General features: G+C 45.8%; 4 protein-coding genes across 4 annotated transcripts; 2 read left to right on the forward strand and 2 right to left on the reverse strand.

Moving 5' to 3' along the window:
* Positions 1–3718: 3718 nt before the first annotated feature.
* Positions 3719–5349, forward strand: LOC134039760 (insulinoma-associated protein 1a-like). The gene has a single exon (XM_062485809.1). The coding sequence runs from the start codon at positions 3806–3808 to the stop codon at positions 5054–5056; it is 1251 nt and encodes a 416-aa protein (XP_062341793.1). The 5' UTR covers positions 3719–3805; the 3' UTR covers positions 5057–5349.
* Positions 5350–6229: 880 nt separating this feature from the next.
* LOC134039362 (cation channel sperm-associated protein 1-like) lies at positions 6230–10375 on the forward strand. The gene is made up of 13 exons (XM_062485183.1): positions 6230–6501; positions 6591–6657; positions 6789–6896; positions 7027–7236; positions 7386–7499; positions 7764–7926; positions 8617–8852; positions 8991–9054; positions 9146–9218; positions 9326–9371; positions 9551–9638; positions 9865–9979; positions 10230–10375. The coding sequence occupies exons 2-13, from the start codon at positions 6603–6605 to the stop codon at positions 10269–10271; spliced, it is 1314 nt and encodes a 437-aa protein (XP_062341167.1). The 5' UTR covers positions 6230–6501; positions 6591–6602; the 3' UTR covers positions 10272–10375.
* Positions 10376–10516: 141 nt separating this feature from the next.
* kat5b (K(lysine) acetyltransferase 5b) lies at positions 10517–17024 on the reverse strand. Its single transcript, XM_062485182.1, has 15 exons — positions 16935–17024; positions 16758–16824; positions 16150–16218; positions 15744–16006; positions 15126–15194; positions 14780–14956; positions 14408–14482; positions 13783–13845; positions 12925–13173; positions 12732–12821; positions 12450–12590; positions 12173–12266; positions 11921–12080; positions 11622–11703; positions 10517–11511 (listed from the first exon to the last, which is right to left on the reverse strand). Exons 1-15 carry the CDS (start codon positions 16956–16958, stop codon positions 11377–11379), a joined length of 1758 nt encoding a protein of 585 aa, XP_062341166.1. The 5' UTR covers positions 16959–17024; the 3' UTR covers positions 10517–11376.
* Positions 17025–17107: 83 nt separating this feature from the next.
* Positions 17108–22882, reverse strand: LOC134039359 (fermitin family homolog 3-like). The gene is made up of 15 exons (XM_062485179.1): positions 22642–22882; positions 22035–22158; positions 21603–21836; positions 21334–21456; positions 20932–21100; positions 20700–20802; positions 20406–20513; positions 20150–20275; positions 19789–19838; positions 19394–19518; positions 18953–19059; positions 18608–18823; positions 18166–18290; positions 17927–18068; positions 17108–17790 (listed from the first exon to the last, which is right to left on the reverse strand). The coding sequence occupies exons 2-15, from the start codon at positions 22156–22158 to the stop codon at positions 17611–17613; spliced, it is 1932 nt and encodes a 643-aa protein (XP_062341163.1). The 5' UTR covers positions 22642–22882; the 3' UTR covers positions 17108–17610.
* Positions 22883–23135: the final 253 nt, after the last annotated feature.

Genomic DNA, 23135 nt, shown 5'->3' on the forward strand with positions numbered 1-23135 from the left:
TTGGCTGGTGTGGAACATGACCAGGACCATGTGATAATACAGACAGGGATGCAGGGTTGTGTATACTGTATTCCTATTTTAGTATGTATTTGTGTATACATTCACATACATATGTGCAATATCTATAAACGAGAGAGAGGGAGAGAGAGAGAGAGAGAGAGAGAGAGAGAAGAGAGAGAGAGAGAGAGAGAGAGAGAGAGAGAGAGAGAGAGAGAGAGAGAGAGAGAGAGAGAGAGAGAGAGAGAGAACTGAAGCATCGAATCTTTAAAACGGCCAGATATGAAATGATAAATATCAAGTGTTACTGACAGATTTAAGAGTGCCGTGTCCTCTGCAGTCATTTTTCAGTTCTGGCTGAAATAATGATGGGGTGTCATTTACAGTAGTACAGTGACACCTAGCGGACATCTTTGGCATCAATCAGCAGATACATTTAGCGCTCAACGATTTATGCACAGCATAGGTATGGCGTGAATGACAGCTTCAAGACAGGTTGTGCGCAGACAAAAGAAAGGGATTTTTGAGTGATTGAGTGATATATGCGTATAGGTTTAATCCATAAATGTAAGCAAAGATAAACATAGATAGACATGCCTCGCTGCCTGTGTCTTTCTCTTGCTTTGGTTTTCTCTTGCCAGCTGCATACCTTCCCACTATTACCTGCCTGACATTTACTACCTGAGTGAGGTTGTGCCCTAAAACAATAAAACAAAACAAATACAATAAACAAAAACAACTACTGTTGTTTACTATAATCATAAACAAATGCTGGAATGGCTTCTACACTGCCATTCTTACCATTTAAAATACATAAGGCCTACTCAGGTGAATGATTCGATGCATAATATATGTGTTTTAAAAACGATGCCATTTGTATGAGTTTGTTAGGCTTACTGATTCTGCTTTGCAAAGTATCCCGTCAATAAACTATACATTTGGTTTACGAGAATCCTCGCCTGCCTTCTTCACCTCCTACTAATTGATCGCTCCTCCCGGAGTTTGAGGACACAGCCTCCACTCCCCCATCCTCGAGTCCTGCTAATCTGCTCGTGAATGTCTAAAAGGGGCTTGTAGAGTCACAGTGTTCCCTGACACTTTGTTTGCTTCCATTGTTAAAGCGAGGCTGTGCATTCATGTTTGCCGCGCGCAGCTACAGTAGCCTGGGCCTTCAGCTGTATGTAAATAAGAGAGCACGAGCTGCACATGGCAGACGAACGCCACGGTCCAATCAGCGGCGTTCCTGCATCCTTCCCCCGGCAGCAACAAGATTACACATTCCTGATCGGCTGCGCGCGGAACAAAGGATGGTATAGTTTTGCATAGGCCACCATCAGACAGAGCTCTTTCAGCCAATATCTAACACTCACCCTCCATAGATTCAAACAACTAGTCTATAATGTATATGGTATCAATGATGATGATACTGATAATGTCATGTGTCTGGCTAAACTTGATATAGGCTTATCAAAATAAAGTAGGCCTATTCTTGCTATTTCCCCTGTGGACTGCAGTGGCTATCCATCCAACCTCACACATCCTTGGTTGATATTGCCCACTTTTACTTTCGTGGTATATAGGCCTAGCCGTGAAGTCTAGGCTGTAGTTTAAGAATCTATAGACACATTGGCCATACTACTTAGCCTATATAATGCGGAATCCAAATCCAGAAGATGAAAGTTCTCGTGAATTGTTAGTTGCATGTTTAAAATCATGTCAGGCCTACGCGGGACATTGTTTCTGTACAAGTTTTTTGTACAGAAACCTTTCAATGTAGATTAATAGGATTAGGTAAAGGTCTGTGCCGATGTGGCATAAGCTCCGGCGCGCTGTAGTTTATGTTTTCTTTATGCAGTGGAGCTATGCCTGTGTGTTCCGTTAGTTAAAGCGCCACATTTGTGATTATATTTAATTATGCCGCGGCTGAATTGTGCGTCTGAGCTTCCAGTAATGGGCTAAGTCAGGGAGGTCACCTTAAAGAATGGGACCGAATTCTACTCTGCAGCTTTATGCAAATAAGTGTCACAAAGGTCAGGGCGGGCGCGTGGCTTGTGCCTCTAAAGGCACACGCTTCAAACTTCCAATTCCAACAAAGAAGGAGAGTAAAAGAATGGGGAGGATCCCCCCTCTACCCCAACACATTCAAATACGCCCTCGCCCATCCGCACCGCAATCCCTCTCGCGCTTCCTTTTTTGTCTCTATCCCCAAAGGAAAAGAGAAATCCAATAACAATCAACGTTCCCTCGAGGCAACAGACCGGTTGGGAGACACCGTGCAACCAACGGCTGGGAGACTTGGGTGGGGATGGGGCAATGTGTGCGTGTTTGTGTGAGTGTTTGTGTGTGGAGAGAGAGAGAGAGAGAGAGAGAGAGAGAGAGAGAGAGAGAGAGAGAGAGAGAGAGAGAGAGAGAAGAGAGAGAGAGAGAGAGAGAGAGAGAGAGAGAGAGAGAGAGAGAGAGAGCACATGAGCTTCTTGGGCATAAACATTTATAATGTGTAATGACTCTACTAGGCTGTACCTCCATAATGGGTTGAAAGTGTGGTCATGGTTTAGTCCAAAGTATCGCGTAGGCGTCATCATTCATAATGACATTACCTTGGACTTTGTGCACATAACAACATTACTAATAACAGCCTAATACAGTTAGGCCTACACATATCTAAATTAAATTCCTGTCTGTCAAATAAAAGGCTAGGTTGTCTAAACAAAAAAAGTCTGTAGATTTAAGTCAGTTGTAATGTTGTTATAAATCGAGGGGCCAACATTCAAGTAACCATACAAGTCTTCCAGCAATATGTTTAAGTTTCTGAATTTGACCGTTATAGGTCCCTTTATTGATTTCAACCGTTGTTGTTTACAATGGGCCTATACTCCATCATGCTGGCCGGGGACGGGTGGAAGGGGGGAGGAGGACAAAGTGCCAGATTGTGGACGTGTGATGAAAATGGTTGATTTCGCTGACAATAACATGACAGACTGCTTCTATTGTCAAGATCAGACTACTGACTTCGGTGGAGTCGGGGTAACCAGCGACGAGAGCTTTTAAAACGTTTTAAACCAGACGTTATCACCAAATGTTCTTATTCTCACCGTAGCCTATCTTTTCATGAGCTCGTCTGTTTAGAAAAAAATGATGTTTGTAAGTGGGTCTCGTAATGGTTAAATTGGAAAGCATATATATTGTCCTTCTGTAAACACAACATAACCTCTGGTTGACGTGGACTCTGGTGCTGTGCTTCACGCTCTGCCTCTTTACCTCAGAACGGACATAAGTCTGCCCCCCCCCCTCCCCCCTCTTCTCCCTAGACAGAGGCACTCTGCCCCTCATTTTCATTCCAGCCTTTTGATGAATGGACGGGCGGCTGCGGCACGTGTGTGTTGAATAGAGTCTCAGAGGACACGCTGGATAAAGGCTGGATAAGTGTGGTATAGCGCTGTATAATCTGCATAATGGCAAGGCACCGTCAAGGACGGGGCAAGTGGTCGGGTTTGGGGCATAGGGAGGAGGAGGAGGGCGGGGGGGTCGGCAATGGGGGAGACATCTGCCGCTGAGCTCCTCAGAGACTCCCGGTGGATCATGTTGCCGGGCCCTTCTATTGAAGGCTGGACCACTGCCATCTGCGTCCTAACTGACGCACAATGACCGCTCGCTGCCTATATAAACGACGGGACCAGGAAGAGAGCCAGTGTTGAGAAGTACCGCTTGGGACGCATTACGCACGACTCTTTGCGATCTCTGGCCTTGTCCTTAAGAGTAAGTCACAGAGACTGAAATAAAAACACGCTCCTGCTCATAGACAGACACAATGCCAAAGGGATTCCTTGTCAAACGTTCTAAAAAGACGGGTCCTGTGTCATACAGGATGCGCGAGGAGGAAGACTTGGCGCTGGTCGCCGCTGACATCTCTCCGCCAGTGGAGACATATCCAGTTTATGCGTCTCCCTCGGTGTGTTACAATAACTTTTTCATCAGATTCCCGGTACGGGGTATTTTCGGGGGGATGCCAGAATCCTTCTGCGCGCCGTCACTGAGCCCAGCGCGTCCTGACAGCGAAGGATACCCCTACCCAGCCACGGAGGCACCTCAGCAGATCCCCAGCTCTACTTCTCCAGCGCCAGCAGAGACGTTTCCTGAGGCAGATTTGGGAAGCTTCGGGATCAACGGCTCACCGGAGATGCCTTCTCTTCCGGAGATGACCACCAAGCTTGACACCTTATCCGGCGGTACGAAATCTGCCTCAGTAAAGCGACCAAGATCCTCCAAACCCAAATCTCACCAGAACAGCAGTAAAAAACGTAAAACCTCAAGTCCGTCTAACCAAGAGAAGAAAGCCAATGTCCGGGATGAAGTTACCACGTCTCCAGTCTTAGGTTTGCGGATAACAGAGGAGGTTGAGGATGAGGTGAAGCAGCGCTCCAACACTGGCAGTCCGTTCGGAGAATTTGTCTGCCAACTTTGCAAAGAGCGCTACGCTGATCCTCTCACACTGGCCCATCACAAGTGCTCGCGCATTGTCAGAGTCGAATATCGTTGTGACGAGTGTGACAAAGTGTTCAGCTGTCCCGCTAACCTGGCATCGCACAGGCGCTGGCACAAGCCAAAGGGAGTCCAAATAGAACGGGGTTCCTCGCCAAAGGAGGAGAGCCGACCATCTACACCGACCGGGAGAGACGCGCTTTCCCCGCAGCCCTCTGATTCAAGCTTTGAAGAAGACATGTTTAACTGCCCCCAGTGCTCAAAGAAATTTCGGCGCCAAGCATACCTGAGGAAACATCTGGCTTTGCACAACCGGAAAGCTGCTTCTAATCTTCCAAGCCACACAACTTCAACCGTATTCACAGAACAACTGAGTAACGCCCTTGACCCCACCTTGCTCCCAGTGGAGACGGCGGAGACCTCCGCACTTCACCCGGAGACAGGGACAAGGGTGACAGGGGAGGTATTCCCGTGTCGGTTTTGTGATAATACCTTTTTCTCCTCCCCTGGCCTTACTAGACATATCAACAGATATCACCCAACGGAGAGTAGACAGGTAATTGTTCTGTCCCAAATCTAGCTGAGCAGAGAATTTCTGTTCACAAAGGAAATCAGCTGATGTGTTTCTATTGTCTGTGTAGTGTTTAGTTCAGGAAAAGTTTTGTTTCCTACAAAAGTACTATATTTATCTACCAATAATTTATTTTAAATGTATTTATTTATTTATATATTTAATAATGTATGTTTTTATTTATTTATTTGTATTTGTTTAAATGGTCTTTTGACTGCGTAAAACCAAAAGAAGATTTACGCATACTGTGACTTTTTCGAATGAACAGTGATATGTCTGGAAGCACATTATCACCCAAATGTATTCTCAAAAAATAAAGAAAATGCAATCCTATTGTTGACAATTGTGTTCATTGTAGAAACATGTCTGCGTGATGTTCATTTGTATCTTAGAATATTCTGAGCAATATTCTAAAAAAACAACAAAAAAAAACAACAACATTTAGGCCTACTTGCAGATCCATCTGTCGGTCTTTCCAGAAAGTGCCATCCCATAGACAGCAGAGACGGACAGACATGCAGACAGATAAATCGATACTTCATAGGCGAAATTGCGTCGTTACAAAAGTGTCACAAAAACAGTACCTCCACGTATTAGATACAAGGCCGTAGCCATGGAGTCAACATTGGGGGCGAATTAATTTTGTTATGATAATTTCGGACAGCGTACGTGGTTGCCTGTCGTAGCGTAGCACATTTATATGTATAGGTTATATATTGGGGGGGGACATTTTGACCAGATTTGAATATAGGGGGGATGTGTCCCCCCCCCAATATGTATTATGATTACGGCCTTGATTATATATATATATATAGCTATATATATATAGCCTATAGTAGGCTATATTTATTTGGCCTTTATTTGACAGACAGGAAATGTAGGGGAGAGAGAGGGATGACATGAAGAAATTGCTGAGTCGGATTCGAACCCCAACCGCTGTGTCACGGTCCCAGCCCATGAGCGTAATATCTGTATCTGACTTCCTCTTGGCATGCCGAGCCGTGCATTCCGTGCACGAGATGAGAAATTGCGGAGTTCAACTGAAACATCAAGATTCTCGAATTGTATTTGTTTACCCAGTGCAAGTGTACTCAGGTCTGAAGTGTAGTCTACAAAACACTGCAAATCACGATAACTTTGCTATAGAGCGCTCTTTTTTTTGCAACATCAGTTGGCTAATGAAATTCAACAATTAACAGCTATATTATGACGTGGTCGTTGATTACGTTCAATTAGCATTCTGGAACATGACTTCGTAGGCCTATGTTACCGGCGATGCTAATTTTCAAATCTATCTACAACTATATCCACGTTTTATTGGGCCTAAGTTTAATCATTTGTATGCGCCTATAGGCTACATGCAATTGTCCGTCTAACATGCCGCGGCCTTTCTCGGTGTAGTTATATAGGCCTAGTGGTCCTCGCAGTTGTATGACAACGTAACTACTTTCAAGGTAGGCTAAAATACCAGTTTTTAGAAAGTGTCACTTTGTTATTGACACAATTTATTATGTTATTTTATGTTGGATTTCTACTTTTTTAGTCTGCGTGCAAGATGGAAGACCCAACAACATCCCAAGAATGCACGCCGAGCGTGCCCTCTGAAACAGGTGAAACTAATAGGCTACATAGGCCTACGCTTCCGTTTTACTCAACAGAATGAGTTGAGTTTCTATCCTTCGCCGACTCAGGCCTTTGGCACAGTGTGTGCATCTGTGAACATTACCTTTGTCTGATGCAGGTCAAGATGACAAGCCGTCAAGTGGAGCCAGGGGCAGATCCACGAAACGAGTGTTTACCGATCTTGAGATGCCGGATGGCGATGTGTTAAAGAAGCTTATTGAAATAGGTAAGAAGGACAGCCATAGCAGAGAGGGACATTTAACGTGTTATATTATCATCATTACTGCATACAACATTAACAAATATCATTATCATTGTTATATATTTAATGATCATTTCTGTATAATGACGTTCAGACCGGGATCGTAAGCTGCGGACTATGCGCCAGTCCAGTAGCTACTGGCGGTACTTGCTGGGCACGCTTCTAACGTGGCTGAGGAAGCTGTTCCGCATCATCAGCACCTTTACGCTGCACCCATTCTTTGACCAGTTCATCATGTTCGTGGTGGTGATCAACACTGGTACGCTGGTGGCACTGACGTTTGAGAGTGTGAACGTGAGGGGAGGTAAGGTCACTGTCATATGGGGACCAGGGGTTAGGGACAGGGACAGGGGGAGGAGGGACAAGGGGTGGCAGAGGAAAGGGGCCGGGGGTCTTTCTTTGATGTCCGTGTTCAGGTATGTTAATATATTGTGTTTTTTCCTTTAACCCCAGGATGGTTCTTTTCTGCCCTGGATGCTGCTTTCCTGGCTATTTACCTGATGGAGTGGCTTTTGAAAACTCTAGTCTTGGGTCGTGTCTACTACAAAAGCGTACCCAACGACCTGGGTGAGATTCTTTTCGAAGGCTTGTGAGAGAAACTTACAGTAACAGCCCCTCATAGAGAAGTAATAGGGTTTCACAGCAGTACCACTGATGAGGTGGAATCTGTTCCTCTGCTGCTTATGTAATAGGAAGGCCCGGGTTCTGAAGAAGGTTCCGCTCTTTTTTCCCTCTCTCTCTTTCTTCTCAGTTTTTCTCGTTCCCCATTACAGCATGCTTTCATGAGCTGAACATTAACTGTGTGACTGTCTGTCTCTCGGTAACCCTCAGATGTTTTCATCGTTGTCCTGAGCCTGATTGACTTCATGCTGCCTCTGATCGAGGCAACGGGGAGCGTCGGTGGAGGAGGGCAGGTCTCAACCGCGTTCCGTGTTCTGAAGATGTTCAAAGGCGCCCGGGCCATCCGAGTGTTCCGGGTGCTGCGCACCCTCCGGTAGGTCGTCTCAGTGATCCATCCTGGTCACATGTCCCTGCTGTGTTTACATACACCACGGACACACTTAGAACTATACACTTCAGATCCTGGATCTTATGCTTCTATTGCATCTTCTACGTGCACTCTTTTATGTGGTTCAGGCAGGAGGACTCAGTATGACTTTACGAATACTTTATTTCACACTATACAAAACACGATTGTACATTTGATTTGGCATTGTGGTTCTGCTCGCATCGGCTCCCTGCCGCATCCAACAAGACACCGTCTCGACCTCCGAGCAGAGAGCAGCGACGCATTCCCCCTGAAACAGGAAACAGAAAACAGAACCAAGGGTGGAGTCCGGGGAGGCGGAGGCAGCAGGAAGACTGAAGTCATGTCGCACTGGCGATGCATATGCCGGGAACCCCTTATATACCCCGCCCTATTAGGAGGGAGTGCCCTGCGCATAAAATGACGCGTTGCTAGTGGCGCGCTATGTCTCACGTCCTCCTTCATGAACCAACTCCGCTTGTTTTTAGTTAAAAGCGTTTGGTGAATAAATACAAATGTACCGTACAACGTTACATTCCTGGATTCCGGGATTTCGAATCACAGAAGTCACAGTAAACTGACTTTCCTTCCTGTGTTTAAATCCTAATCTGTAATGCTGATCTGTTTCCCTCCCTCTCGCCACATCCCCTGGGCCAGCTTCCTCCACAACCTCCAGTCCATTGTGAACACCTGCCTGCAGTCCTTCCAGTCCATGGGCGCCATCATCCTCCTCATGTTCACCTTCCTTTTCATGTTCGCTGTCATTTTCCGCGAGATGTTCTACAAGTCGGACCCCGAGCGCTTCGGGACCATGTTCCGTACGATCTTCACTCTCTTCCAGCTGCTCACTCTGGACGACTGGGCCTTCATCTACTCCACCAGCAAGGACAACGGTAAGACAGCTTACATCACATCTACAGTTTATTCATTTAATGTGTGTGTGTGATGACAGTCGCTGCAGAAAAGAGGATGCCGCCAGTTATTATGCATGTGCTAACTGTACATCAACTAATGGGTCTTATCCACTGCAGGTGCACCTCACATCATCATCTTTCTGGTGTTGTACATAGTAGTGGAATACTTCACTTTCCTCAAGTGAGTATGACGGAAATGTCTGATCTGTTACACTGTCATGTCAATGTGCCGCAAGATGAAAAAAAAAAAAGATCAAACTTACTTTCTTCAGCCTCTTCATTGCCGTCCTGGTTGACAACTTCCAGCAGACAATCAAGAAACGGATGGCGGCAAAGATCCAGATGGTATTGTGTGATTTACAATTGTGAATTGGCAATGAAATATTAAACTCTCAGCTCACCTTCAATGCAAACGTCGCCCTAAATGTGACCCTTTCTATTCTGCACTGTAGTTCCAGGACACTTTTGAGAGCGAGATGCAGGAGATCAGGAAAATAGGTTGGTTTGGAAAACAACAAACATCCTACATTGCATTAATTCAACAGATGCTTTTATCCAAAGCAACATACAAATAGTGCGATTCAGCAGGACACTAAGGATCAGAGGGGTATAGTTCTAACAGCATTTCCGTGGTCAGAGTGAAGCTAAGTCTTTCCGCTGTCTTTCCCCAACTGTAGCAGTTCATACCTCGGAGCCGCAGAGCGATCTTCAGTTCTACCAGGAGACTTTAAATTGCACATACAGTGACAACAAGTACGGACAGAGGTATGGGACATTTCTACGACAATCCGTAAATACTCTCATTCCCACCTGATTGGTGGTGTAACTTCTTTCATATTAGATGTATACAGTCTGTTTTCTATTAGATAAAAAAACTGTACATGGTTTACATACCAACAGCTACATTTTTTGTTATATCTTTGGGTCATATGTACAGTACAGTCTCTATGTAGTCAGTCTAAGTGCTGTTTCAACATCCTGGTGCCTGCAGGGAGAAGGAGTTTATGATCATGTACCTGAGTCTGCTGGCAGCCATAGACCAGCAGCAGCACACCTTCCGCTCTCAGACCAGCACCCTGGAGCGCATCATCGACACTTTCTTTGAGGTGAGAGAATCGGGGTTCCATCCAAGGGGGCTGGGAGGTTGAGGGTGGGCTAGGGGGCTTGGTAGGGTCGGGGGAGGCTAGGGGTCTAGTGGGCTGGGGAGGGGTTGCTGGGTATCATGCCAAATAGTGAATTGCCTACACATCATGCAGACAGTATTGTGCATGACATGGCCTGACCCCCCCCCCCACTACTCACCTATACAGAATAACCACCTACCTAAACTGCCATTTTATTGTCTTTTACTTCTAGGCAACAGAGGAAGATCTGCATGGCAATGAATCTTCTTTCTAATGATTGGCTGATTATACCTACCAGTTACTCCAATCACAGACAGTGGTGGGATCCATTCAGTTTTTTTTTTAAATTGCTAATAAAAAAACTAAACTTGAAAGCTTAGAAAAGTGTACAGGTTTATTACATAATGGACTCATGTTAAGGTTCTCTTTATCAAACTTTAAACAGATCTATACTAGATTTATATAAGTTTTTTTCTTTTTTGTAAATGTTCAAGGAAATAGTGACTGTGTAAACATGAATGACAACACAAAATCAATGTATTTTTTTTGTTACAGATCCCTAACGATTCACAAAAATGTACAATTAATAGTATCATTAAATTAACTGACACTCATATGGTGTCGTGTGTGTTAGTTTACATTCAAGTTTAAAAAAAGGACGGACAACTGTACAGGTATCCAAATTTACATTCTGATAACAGTTCACCATGGCTTAATTCTGTACTAATCTCCGCACATCTTAATTTGATATACAGAAATGCAATACCACTTAAAAAAATCATTTTATAAAACAGTTTCAGTATATACAAGTACTAGAGGGTACAAGCAAAGTTCTTTAAGGATAGGTTTGTCTGTGTTTCTCATTGTGCGCTGAAAACCAACGGGGCTGTAGGTGCCCACCATCATCATTTAGTTTTACAAAACATTAAAGAGAGAGTGATATTGACACATACAAGCACAAACTAACAAATCACTGACTGGAGAGTGTGTGTTGAATGCAGAGACAAAGGTAGTAATGAGATCATAAAGAGGGTCTTCCTTCAGACAAGTTGCGGATATGATCAGGTCTTATATTGAGAATAGATATCTACATTTCTACCGGTGGAAATGTCAATGGCAAAACTGTAGATGGTGAACTCAAACTGGGGAGGATTCAGAGAATGGATGCTGACCATTAGACACAGTTTCTGTTAAAATCTGCCACAAGAGGACTCAAAAACAAAGTAAGCCACTAGAGAGGTTCTCTCTGTGACAGAGGAGTCTGTTCCTGTGTGACCAGGGAGAATCAGAAGACTCTTCTGTCTGAAGGGCCAGGAGGGCCGGGGACCAGGAGACCAGGTGAGCAGTGGAGAGGGGAACCAGGGGAGCTGGCCGGTTCTCTACCACTTGCCCCTCTTGCTCCAGTCCTTGGGGGTGAAGTGAAGGCATTTGGGGTCGATGCGCAGGTGGCGCTTCTGCATGGCTCTTTCATGACCCTCCACGATGTCCTCCGAGAGCGTCAGGATGTACTGGCCCTGGGCACACCAGCGAAGCACGCACACCGTCAGTTGTAATAATAATCATCATCATAATAATGTTTTCCTTTGGAAGGCACTTTATTAGAAGTGTGTCCAGCCTGGCTTACCTTGTAGTAGTTGATGAGGTTGAGGTACTGGAGAGTAGATATGACATCTTCTTTCTTTACACTGGTTATCTCACTGATTTCACTGGAGGTACACAACAATAACAAGGAATTAGTCTTGCTTGATAATAAAATAATAATGCATTTTATTAGCTAGCGCTAGTCCCAGAGAGGGGGTGGTGGTCTGGGCAGAGCTAGTCCCAGAGAGGGGGTGGTGGTCTGGGCAGAGCTAGTCCCAGAGAGGGGGTGGTGGTCTGGGCAGAGCTAGTCCCAGAGAGGGGGTGGTGGTCTGGGGGACCTACTTGATGGTGATCTGGGGCCTCTCTCCGTTGTCCGGCTTCAGGTCCATGAGGATCTCCAGGATGGTCTGGGACCAGTAGGAGCGGTAAGAGAGCAGCCCCAGGTCAGAGAGAGGCTTCTCCGGCGTGCCCGTCTTCCCCTCCACCTTGGACAGCTCGTAACCTGACAAACACACAACACACACAGTTCCAGTGAGGCCTCTGGCCTGTAGGGAACGCTCCGCTGCAGAGTCTGGTGCCTGCTGGCTGACTTACTGAACTCAATGAGCAGCTTTCCGTAGCCTCTCCGCTGGTAGGGTGGCAGTGTGAGGATACAAGCGACGTTGTAATCTTCCGTCGACTCTTTCTCCTGCAAACAGAGGCAGGGTTGAGCTTCTGCACTGAAACAGGAGGGCTATGACTCCGTGGAGGAGGCTCTGACTGCAGATCAAGAGCCCTCAGGTTCAAATCCCCCCCACTACTTCACTCTGGATAAAAGCGTGTGCTAAATTACACGTCTACTGTCTGGGTAGCGTGGTCCGAGCCTGCGTACCTTGGAGAAGTAGCCCACTATGTGGAAGCCTTTGGAGTCGTACTCCGTCATGACGTAGAAGAGGAAGGGGTCTGTGTCGTAGTACAGGGTCTTGTGATCTAGGAAGCACTTGGCCAGTAAACACAAGTTCTGGGAGTAGGTCTGAAACACACACCAGGAGAGAAAGGTCACAAACAGCTCCGTGTGGACAGGGTTGGTAGACTGGACTGAGACCTGGGCTGGTGTCAAATCACTCACTTTATACGCACTATTTATATGCTAAATGAATAAAAACAAATGTACTTTGTTTTTCCTGCCGTCAATCTCGAAAAACGAGATGGTTCCCTTGCGGTAGATCTCATTTCCTGGAGGGTGTCGAAGGTTGCACTTGGTCTGGAACAGAGAAAAACAACAATGAGGAGGAGGAGGGATGAGCAGGGACAGGGCACGGGCTAGCCTGGGCTCAGAGGTCAGGGCTCAGAGGTCAGGGTCTCACCAGGTGCCTCTGCAGACATTTGAGGCTCTTGAGGTACTTGAGGCAGAACTCGCAGAGGTAGAGGATGGGCAAGGTGGTCAGCTCCTGGGGGTAGGGGGAGAAGTACCAGGGCTTCAGCCTGTGGCGCCCCAGCTCGATGCAGTCGATGTTCTTCATCCTGGTGACGATGTCGTCATGGCTCCGGTCCGACACCAGGCTGCCAGTCATGCGCGGGGCGCTGGGGATGCCGTCCGAGCTGTCCTGGGAGTCCTGACGAGACACAGCAGCACGTCAACACAGCTGACTCACAATACCAGCCCTGGTAACCTAGGTAATATGACAGGCCTAGTAACAAGACAATCCAGGTAACCTAGGTAATATGACAGGCCTAGTAACCTAGTAACAAGACAATCCAGGTAACCTAGATAATATGACCGGCCTAGTAACCTAGTAACAAGACAATCCTGGTAACCTAGGTAATATGATAGGCCTAGTAACAAGACAATCCTGGTAACCTAAGGAATACGTCCTGGTAACCTCGGGAATATGTACTGATACTGTAGTTGATATGATGGCCCTGACAAGCTAGTTCCAAAATACACATTCTAAACCACTAAGAGGAATTACATTACTATTATTATTATTTTAAGAAACAAGGGGACATTCCTAACTTAACAAAACCCTAATACAATAAACTAATGAAGCTGAATGCACAACCACACAAGACAATGAGAACATGAGCCCATATCTGCCCCCCCCCCCCCTTCCCTCCCTCCCCAGCTGAACTATGCAAGCTTAGACCCCAGCAGGTCCACACTGCTCTACAGGAGCCCTGGGCAGGACACACACACACACGCAATGAGGAGGAAATGGACGGACCTCTCCAGGTGGTAGAAAGACATTGGCACATCGAGGGTTGTTATACTGGAAAACCTTTATTATCTAGCAGAAAAAAACAAAAACGGATGCAGGCTTTTTGAATATTGATTTACTCAGGGGGAAGGAAAATATGATCACTGTTGACATTGTTTATTACTGCATTATTACTGATAACACAGGGTCAGGGTCATTGAGGGTTTGTTAAACTGACCCTGTGCATAGTTTCCTTTCTTATTGTGTTAAATGTGGGAAGGGAAAATCTAAACATTTATTCACACAAGAGGATGTATATTGGTTCAGAAGTCGGCAGGGTTTGGATAAAGTGTTTCAGCATGTTGCCTTGTTTAAATATCAAAATCATCCATTAAAAATCCATCACCATCCACCCAGTCAGTCTAAATGTTTTAATTAAACCAGTATAGAAGCTAGTGGCTTCGTTAATAGAGGTGACTATCAGACTGAATACAGGAATTAAATGCTCAAGTCTAACTGTGACCCAAAAAAGGAGAAGAATGACTGGTTGGTATGTTGTTAACTGGCATTGTTGTTGTAAACAACAGATGTTTAACTGTAAACATGTGAATGATGGAGCAGGATTGTGGGCTGGAGTGAGCCGGCTCTGTACCTCATCAGTTCCTCCACAGTTGGCCTTCCTCTTCCTGCCTGGCTGTGAGGGGATGAGCCGCCTGGCTGTGCCGTTCTGGGGGTTCAGAGACGGGAGACACAGGAGATCAACAACAGCAGGCAACACCAACAATAATGAGAACATCAACAACATCATCAACATCATCAACATCAACAACAACATCAACAACATCAACAACATCAACAACATCATCAACAACATCAACATCAACAACATCAACAACATCAACAACAACAACATCAACAACAACAACAACAACATCAACAACAACAACATCAACAACAACAACATCAACATCTACAACATCTACATCGAGACTAAGGAATCCCCCTTCTGTGTCGAGGTGGTTACCGTGGTGAGCGAGGTGAGCTGCTCGTGGTCGTCGCGGGCCTTGGTGCCGAAGGTGTTGGCGTCCCTGACCGCCGGGTACACCGACGCCTGGCTGGCCTCCGCCGACCCCGGCAGGCACGCCACCGACGTCACCGGGGACGGCTGTGTCGTCAAGGAGACGGAGTCTGTTTTCCTCTTCTGTTGGAGAGGCGTGTCAGACAGGTGAGAGGAGAGCCAGGAACTGTGTTAACACTGGCTTCATACGGCCGCCAGTGGTGGCTGTGTGTGCTGTGTGTGCTGTGTGTGTAGTGTGTGTAGTGTGTGTAGCGTGGGTAGTGTGTGTAGTATAGGTAAATGGAAGTTGTACCGGTGTGGGTAGAGTTTTGCCTCTGGAGGGAGCTGTAGCAGGCTTAAGGTTGAGATCTAGACTCTTCCTCTGAATTAGAACAGAAAGTAAGAGAAACAGGGGGTTAACTGATATTCACATGAAAACCATCAGGAGGTTGGGGTTGAATTGTTGAATGAATACACAGTCCAATACAGATCTAATGTCACTGTTCCAATTGAATACAAATGTATCTTAGGTGGCCGTGATTGGAATTAAACAGAATTGTCAATCTACATATGACACCTTATTTTTATCTACAGGTAGAGCAAAGAAAATATCACCAGGTCAAAGTTTTATGTTTACTTTAGGTTACCGGCCATCACCATATCAAATGTTTTAGATTTAACAACACATTTTTGCTTTTGCAGAATCCCCCATTAGGGGAGAGGCAAGACCAGAGAAACATACTCTCGTCGAAATCTCAAATCCAGGCACTGGACACAACCCAGCTCACTGCATTCCTCATTAAGCCCAAAACAGCACTGTGCACCCCCCACAGCCCCACCTAAACCTGGTAATTGTTATTAAAAACAGAGATTAGCAAAAACATCAGGGTGCAATGCCCAAAGGAGAGGGCTTAAAACACGACTGCCAAACCTGAGTTTGTTGTTGCAACCCTGGAAAGTCTGGTAGAGAGGTCTTGGTGGGCAGTGGCTTCTGTTGGGGCTGGGTCTGGGGGGGCCTGCCGGGGAGGTGTTGGGGGGCCGCTCCCGCTGCTCTCACCACCTCTCTCTCCGGGGAGCTGGGTCGTGACCCCGGGAGCCCGTTCTTGGTGGGCGTTTTAGCCTCCTTCTTGGGGAACTGGAGCTTCTTCATGTCCAGCCTATCCGGCGTGACCCACTCATCCAGACGCTTGTTAACTTTATTAACACAAGCAGACACGCACACAGAACACACCCACGTTGGCATCACAGGGCTGTTAAGCCTTCTGGGGGGGAATGTTGCAGGTGGGCAATAAGACAGTGTTTGTAGTTTGTAGACTCAACATGTGGTTCATACTCACAGTCAATATAATGTACATAGTAGAGTTTTCTCCCAGGTATCTCTTTCACACTGAGAATTTCTGCCAAGGCTGAAACAACCAACAAATAATTGCAGTTAACTAGTAACATTGTAAGGTGAAATCTGATTAAACCAGACATGTGCATAGAAACAGGGGGAAATAGTCTTTAATATTAATTCAGGTATTGCATGTACAGTTAGCCTAAGCTAACGTTGTATCGCTAGCTTACAGTTTCGTTTAGCTTCTATTAGTCATCTTACTTAGCATATTTATGATGCAGCTGGCATTAAATTGTCTAGAGAACAGTATATGTTGTATGGAAGACATGGCAAATATATCAATGTGCACAAGGGCCATTTACAGAAACGGTTGAAATACTCGTTTAGCATCCTTCATGCTTTTGTTTACAATCTGTCAGCGGCCGCTTGTGTTCCAAGCATTCGGCCATGACAGTTTTTACTATGCAGCTAAGCTAACCAGCTAGCTAACCAGCTAGCTAACCAGCTAGCTAACCAGCTAGCTAACCAGCTAGCTAACCAGCTAGCTAACCAGCTAGCTAACCAGCTAGCTAGCCAGCTAGCTAGCTAGCGCTATCGGCATCTACTTACGCCACTCGTCTTCGTTTTCCTGATTTTTTCGGAGAACGGGAAGTCGACAGCCCTCGACAACATCAACCTGTCGAATGGTATTGTATTGAAGATATGAAATATGAAGACGATTAGACACATAATGACATAGAAGCGTTAAATAATTGACTCAAAATGCTAGTTCTTTAGAGTACCCACCGACGTATCCGCCATTTTGGTCATCTGTGTGAAACGCAAGAAGCCAGGCAGAGCAAGGTGTTATGGGAAAGATCGGCAGAGTGAAGGCTGTGGTCCACCGGCGTGCAAGTGTGGCCTACTGGCGTACAATGTTGTATCTGCCTATCACTGGCGAATATTGACATGACACAAGCTAGAGGTTGGATTTAGGTTTATTTGTGATTTATTTAGGTACTTGGTCATACTCCTTAATGTTACTGACAGTCTGTTTTTCTTTGTATTAGGCAACAACATGTCATTGTTTACAGCCAGCGCCAAGGCCCATATGTGAGACACAATCATATGAATTAACCCCTTTTGGTCATTCTATCATAACCACTCTATCAAACCACATCTGTTAACCTAGCACATCATATTACAAACTCAATATTTCAGACTAGTAAAAAATACATGACAGTTATAAACCTGTTTAGGGGTGGAGTCTAATCTAAAGTAGTGAGCATATTGTTAATTCATCAAGCCCCATTCCTCCCCATGCTGCCCCCCACCAGTTCATCATGTGGATATTACTGCCCATTTCATAGTAACCAGGACAACCCTATAGGTGTATGGCATATTGAGTATCACTGGACCTGTCATTAACACTTTAGAGTTGAGTGGAATGTGAGCATCCTTGTGAGCATCCTTGTAGGAATATCTAGAGGGCATCATGACCACCAGTCAGTTTGTAAAAGAGTTCTTCGTTCAAGGCACCGGTGTGTTCTTTGCCGCGTGTACACATGAAGATGTAGCCCCCGATGTACTCGTGCACAATCCTGCAGCTTGCCGTCACACAGCTGAAGGCTATGTTCACATTGCCATTGAACTCGATGGCCACCTGGAAAAATCCGTAAAAGTTAGAATCTAAATGCACAGGCGAAAAAATACAGGCATTTCATTCAATTATTAAGTACGCTGAAAAAGATACTGATTAGGAATAATGACAATAAATACATACAAGAATAACGGGGTACCTGCTGTGTGTCCCAATTGACGTTCCACTGCCTCATGGTGTTGTACCTCCAGGTCTTCAACACGTTTCCAGAACTCAGATCTATACGTATCAGACGGTTGTTGGCAACTCCTAGGACCTCGTCTTTACGGCATCCTTTAAACCTGATTATCCCCAAAAAGAAAAAAAAATTTGATCAGGTTTATTGAATGGACTTCACAGACCTGCACCTCTCACAACCTTCCCAACCCGGGTGCTTACCTTACCACGAAATACGAGATCCCAAAATCAGGCAGCGCTTGCCAGATCTGGATAAACCTGAGCAGAGCATCGGTCAGAGAGAGATGAGACACATTCTGATATGCCTCCAGGATCCGAGGGGTTAACTGTTTGCAGAGGATAAAGTTAAGAACAACTGGACTGTCATTCTTCCAACTAAACAGCATCCTCAGAGTTTAAGTGTTTGACTTTTTGCTGCACAATACTGTGTAATACTGTTGTTGAGATATTATTACTGTTTCACTCCTGCCTGGTAATTGCAGACTTTCCTTGACTCTCAACACCAACATACAGTTAGAACTATGGACTTCTGTTCCTTGATTTTCTGCTGGACTTTCTGCTTGCACTATCTGTCCAACGCTTTGGATAAAAACATCTGCTAAATGAATAACTGAATGTCAATGTAAGCGCCCCCTCAGTTCACCTGTTTGGTCTTGTACTTTTTGTGGTAGCGTGGAGAGACCAGGCCATGTGTGTAGATGCCGTCCCCCGTCTGAGCTATACGAGGGCCCGGGGCGGGCCTCTGCATGGCGAGGAAGGACCGGATGTTCTGCACCTCGCTGGGGAACGATCCATCGGCTAACGTCTTCCCCTTGGAAGCCAGACGACAGGCCGCCGTCCACTTGCTGTACTGCAGCTCCTGCAGGGGAGCGACGTCAACGGAAATGACGTGGCTACACCGGCAATCCAGATGACCAGGTGTTTCTGGGTATCAATGGTGTTTCTGGATATGAGTGGTGTTTCTGGGTTTTAGTGGTGTTTTCCTTACATTTTCACAGCGCAGGAAGACCTCGTTCATGCCCTCGGGTCCGGGGATCAGGAGCTTGATGCAGAACCTCTGGCTGGCAACACACACGTCTGGGATGACCTCACATCCTGGAACATTATCACTCACTTATTCTGCACTTATCTCCTAATGTCTATGCAACACAGATTGCCTTTTATTTATTTAGCAGACGCTGTTATCAAAATCGACATACGGATAGTGCATAAAGTACAATAGTCATTCAGTGGTTGGAGGCACGGAAACACATAACTAAAACAGGATTTTATTCTGATAACAGGGCACCGCAACAGTAAAATTAACATCATACATTAACAACATCGTAAAATATTTTGCTGACTTGCAGCTTAGTCATGCATATCTTTGGTAATGGCATGTGCTTCTGTGAATTCAGCAAATCACATTAATAGTGCTTGAACCCATTACCTCTGAGATTCATCAGCTGAATGGGCTCCTTAAGGCTCTCCTCTTTACTCTTGTAGTAGGAGATGGATGTGTCCTTGAAAGTGAACCAGAACTGCTTGTAGCCTCTCAGAGTTAGTCTTTTCGGTCTAGAGGACGGGAAAACAATGAAAACCAAGAAGGCCAAATTCATTTTTCGTGTCTGCGTGTGTACCCGTGTCGTCTTTGTATCGCGGTGTGCAGGCGCATAAGTGAAAACAATCTATGAAACTCATCTAAAGTCGAAGAAACTGTCATCCATCTTGTGTGATCGATATCCAATTTAAGATTGCAGGAAGGAAAAGGCTGTTAGCGGCACAGAGATGGATGAGAGGCGGATTCCCCCCAGACAGCTGGAGGGGAATTCATGCTGCTCTCACCTGAAGATGTTTAAGTAGTCGTGCAGGACTGGAGCTGTGTCCATCGTTTCCTGTGACGTGACAAAAGAAAAGTTGAAGCGAGTCAAAGAAAGAAACTTTTCAGCTGCCTTGAAAAACTTAGTCATTCATGACCACGTCTACACATGGGGGTAGCTGAGATGTGGTTGTTTCGTTACCATACCTGGTAAATACAGACCATTCATTGAACCTGAAATACTGTTACTACTATGCACTTCTGACCCTTGATCTTCTGCTGTACTTTGTAAATGCACTATTTGTGTGTCGCTTTAGATAAAAGTGTCTGGTAAAGGTAAATGAATAAAATGTAACCATGTTAAATGGGTTATCAGGGAGTTCTAACCAGCAGGCCCATTGGGCTGCTCTTCACGTCCACCTCTAAACACTGCAGGGCAGAGTCAAGATCAACCAGGGACGGACATGAAGACTTCTTCTCAGGCTCTAAGGCTGACACCTTCCCAATGTGATACTGAGGAGTTATCAACACACACACACAGACACACAGACACACAGGCACAGCAGAATATTAAGATACAAAATAAATGAAGCTGTTATTTGTGTTAAGCGGTAGAAAACACACTTCTAGGCCTTATTCATACCTGGAGGGCAGCGAAAACCATCATCTCCTCCTCTGTACAGTCGATGACCTCCAGGAGGACAGCCCAACGAGCCTGCTCATACAGCTGGGTCAGACGCACCTCCTCTCTCTGCAGGGGACAAAACACAACACGTAACCATGTAGCACATGCTATCATCCAAAGAACCTGCACTCTCTAGATCTGCAGTGAAAGGCTCTACCACTGAGCTGTAGCCATCCCACAATATTTTACAGATAAAGCTCACAATCGGTTGATTGATTGGGCAGCTATATTGATGACGTTCAGATGACCAACCGTGGGCTGCAGGCTGTGGAAGCAGTAGTACTTGAAGCGCAGTAGGACTCTGTCGTTCTTCTCGACGCCCTGCTGGAGCAGGGAGCGAGACGAGTCCAGCCACCTGAACACGGCAAGAACACTCTTACTGAACCCTTACCAGGTGCACGTGAAATCAGTGTGACCGACGAGTGAACGCACACACACCGACACGTACACTCTTACACACACAAGCACGTACACACACACACACCTGCTGTGAAGTTGGGCTTTGTCCACCAGGTTGGTGAGGCGTTCCATCTTACTGGTAGTCTCAGGGGAGGGGAGGGGCTGGCTGAGAGACAGTGCCCTGTACACAGCCTCGGTCTGAGGTGACTCGGCAAAGTGCACAGGCATCCCGTTGGACAGGGTGGGGACTGGACCTTAATCATACCCACAGGCGTGATAGACGGACAACAGTGATGTGGAGAATGATTCACAAATCATGTTTCATATTGCACCCACAATCTGAACTGAGCATGTCTCGAAGAAAATGAGGGAAGACTGTTTAAGATCCTTGTTCTAAATGAATAGTACTGTATCAAATTGAACAGGATACAACTTTATTGTCTATCCAGTAAGGACGTTTTTCTTCCGCGTCACTTTCAATGATTACCTGCCGTGAGTGAAAGACTGGTGATGTCATGTTCTTCCCCCTCGCCTTCCTTCTCCTTCTCCACTTTCTTCTTCTTCTGTTCCCTGGTCCTCATCAGGGACAGCTCCTCAGGCTGCTGTATGTCTAGAGGTGTACAGGAGACGATACGAAAAAAGACACGTTCCAATTGTGTGCATACTGTCCTGCTTCCAACAGTTTGTTCTTTATCGGGGGCAACTGCAGTACACAATAAAAGTATAAAGTATACAATTGGGGCGACGCAGCCTTACTTAGCAGGCGACCGATTTCCATGACGGTCTGGAAGACGGGAGAGGAGAAGCAGGCCCGGAGCCTCAGCGTGGCCCCGTTGGGCATGCCCAGTCTCAGAGGCTTGTGCTGGGGCGTGAGGCTCAGGCTGGCGTCCGCGTGGATCTCATACTTCTCCAGAGTCCAGGAGGTCCGCAGGAGCCACTGCTGCTTCTGCTTCCACCACAAGGCGTGGTCAGACCAGTCTTTATTGATCCCTACGAGGCAGGCAGACAGGCAGAGGCAGGCAGATGGACAGACAGAGATAGGCAGGCAGACAGGCAGAGAGGCAGGCAGATGGACAGACAGAGATAGGCAGGCAGACAGGTAGACAGGCAGGTGGGCAGATTATTATTACACCTTTACTATGTAACTATAGGTGGTTCGACCTCACCGGGTATGGAAAGGAAACTTACGAGTTTTTTCCACAATTCGGAGAATGACGCCGCCGATATGTAGGTCAGAGGTTACACTGATTCTGAGGGGAGGGGCTTCTGGGCCAAGCTCCTCCAAGGAGACACATAGATCCCAGGCAGCCATCTTGAGAGAAATAAATAAAGAAGTGGATTTGAAAATCAGAGCTGTATGTGACCAAGAATCACTGATCCTGAAGTGTTAATTGTGACTATGCTGCCTTGAAGGACTGCCTGTGGACAACATTTAGACCTTGTATACCCATCCTGTTCAAATCAGCAGAAATTGTAACAGCAAGCTCTCACAGAAAGCTGGTTGTTGAGATTTTTTTATTGCGATTTTTGTATAGTTGACCTCTAACATCTGTGAAAGATATTGGCTTTGTGTAACATGTACACAAAGTATAACCCAGTAGGCTGTTACACGAAACAACACAAAACAATGACTCAATTAAACCTAAGCATCAACACCATCACTATGTCTGGCCAGAGCCTCCTTAGTTACCTTGACTCCACATACACAACAGAAGCATTCCTCTCACACATCCTCTTCTCCTTTCAAAAAGTGTGAAACACATTCACCACTAAAACAGCCTCCTCTCTCTCTTACCTGAACTCAGGGAGCCACTCGTTCTCTTCAGGGTGAAACAGGTGTCGGCGACTTCTGCCACTGTGTGACTGCCTCCATACAACTTGTAAAAACCAGAGAGTCACTTCCTCTTGTCTAGCTCAGCGGCTGCGGTTTCATCTTGAACTGAGAAAACTTCAAGAAATACCTCTTCTGCTTTCACAAGCAGTAAGAGGGAGCTATCTGGGATCAAAACCATACATTAAAAGCTAACCATTCATGCTGAGATTGTTAGTTATTTAGGTAGATAGATACAAACTCTGACAAGGATGAGCCGTCAGCACCATGTCGAGTTTTATGACAGAGCTGTATTTATATAGGACCCTTTTGTCTTGTCTAATTACCCCCTCTAGTGGTTAAACTGCCAAACCTTGCAAAGAAAGTCAAAGCATTTCAGCCTAAACTCCACATCCTGTTTTTCTGAATAGGGATTTTCAAAAGCCTATTATTAGTAGGCCCAGTCATTTCAAAAACAC

This window comes from Osmerus eperlanus, chromosome 19, assembly GCF_963692335.1.
Source record: "Osmerus eperlanus chromosome 19, fOsmEpe2.1, whole genome shotgun sequence".
Taxonomy (NCBI): Eukaryota; Metazoa; Chordata; class Actinopteri; order Osmeriformes; family Osmeridae; genus Osmerus; species Osmerus eperlanus.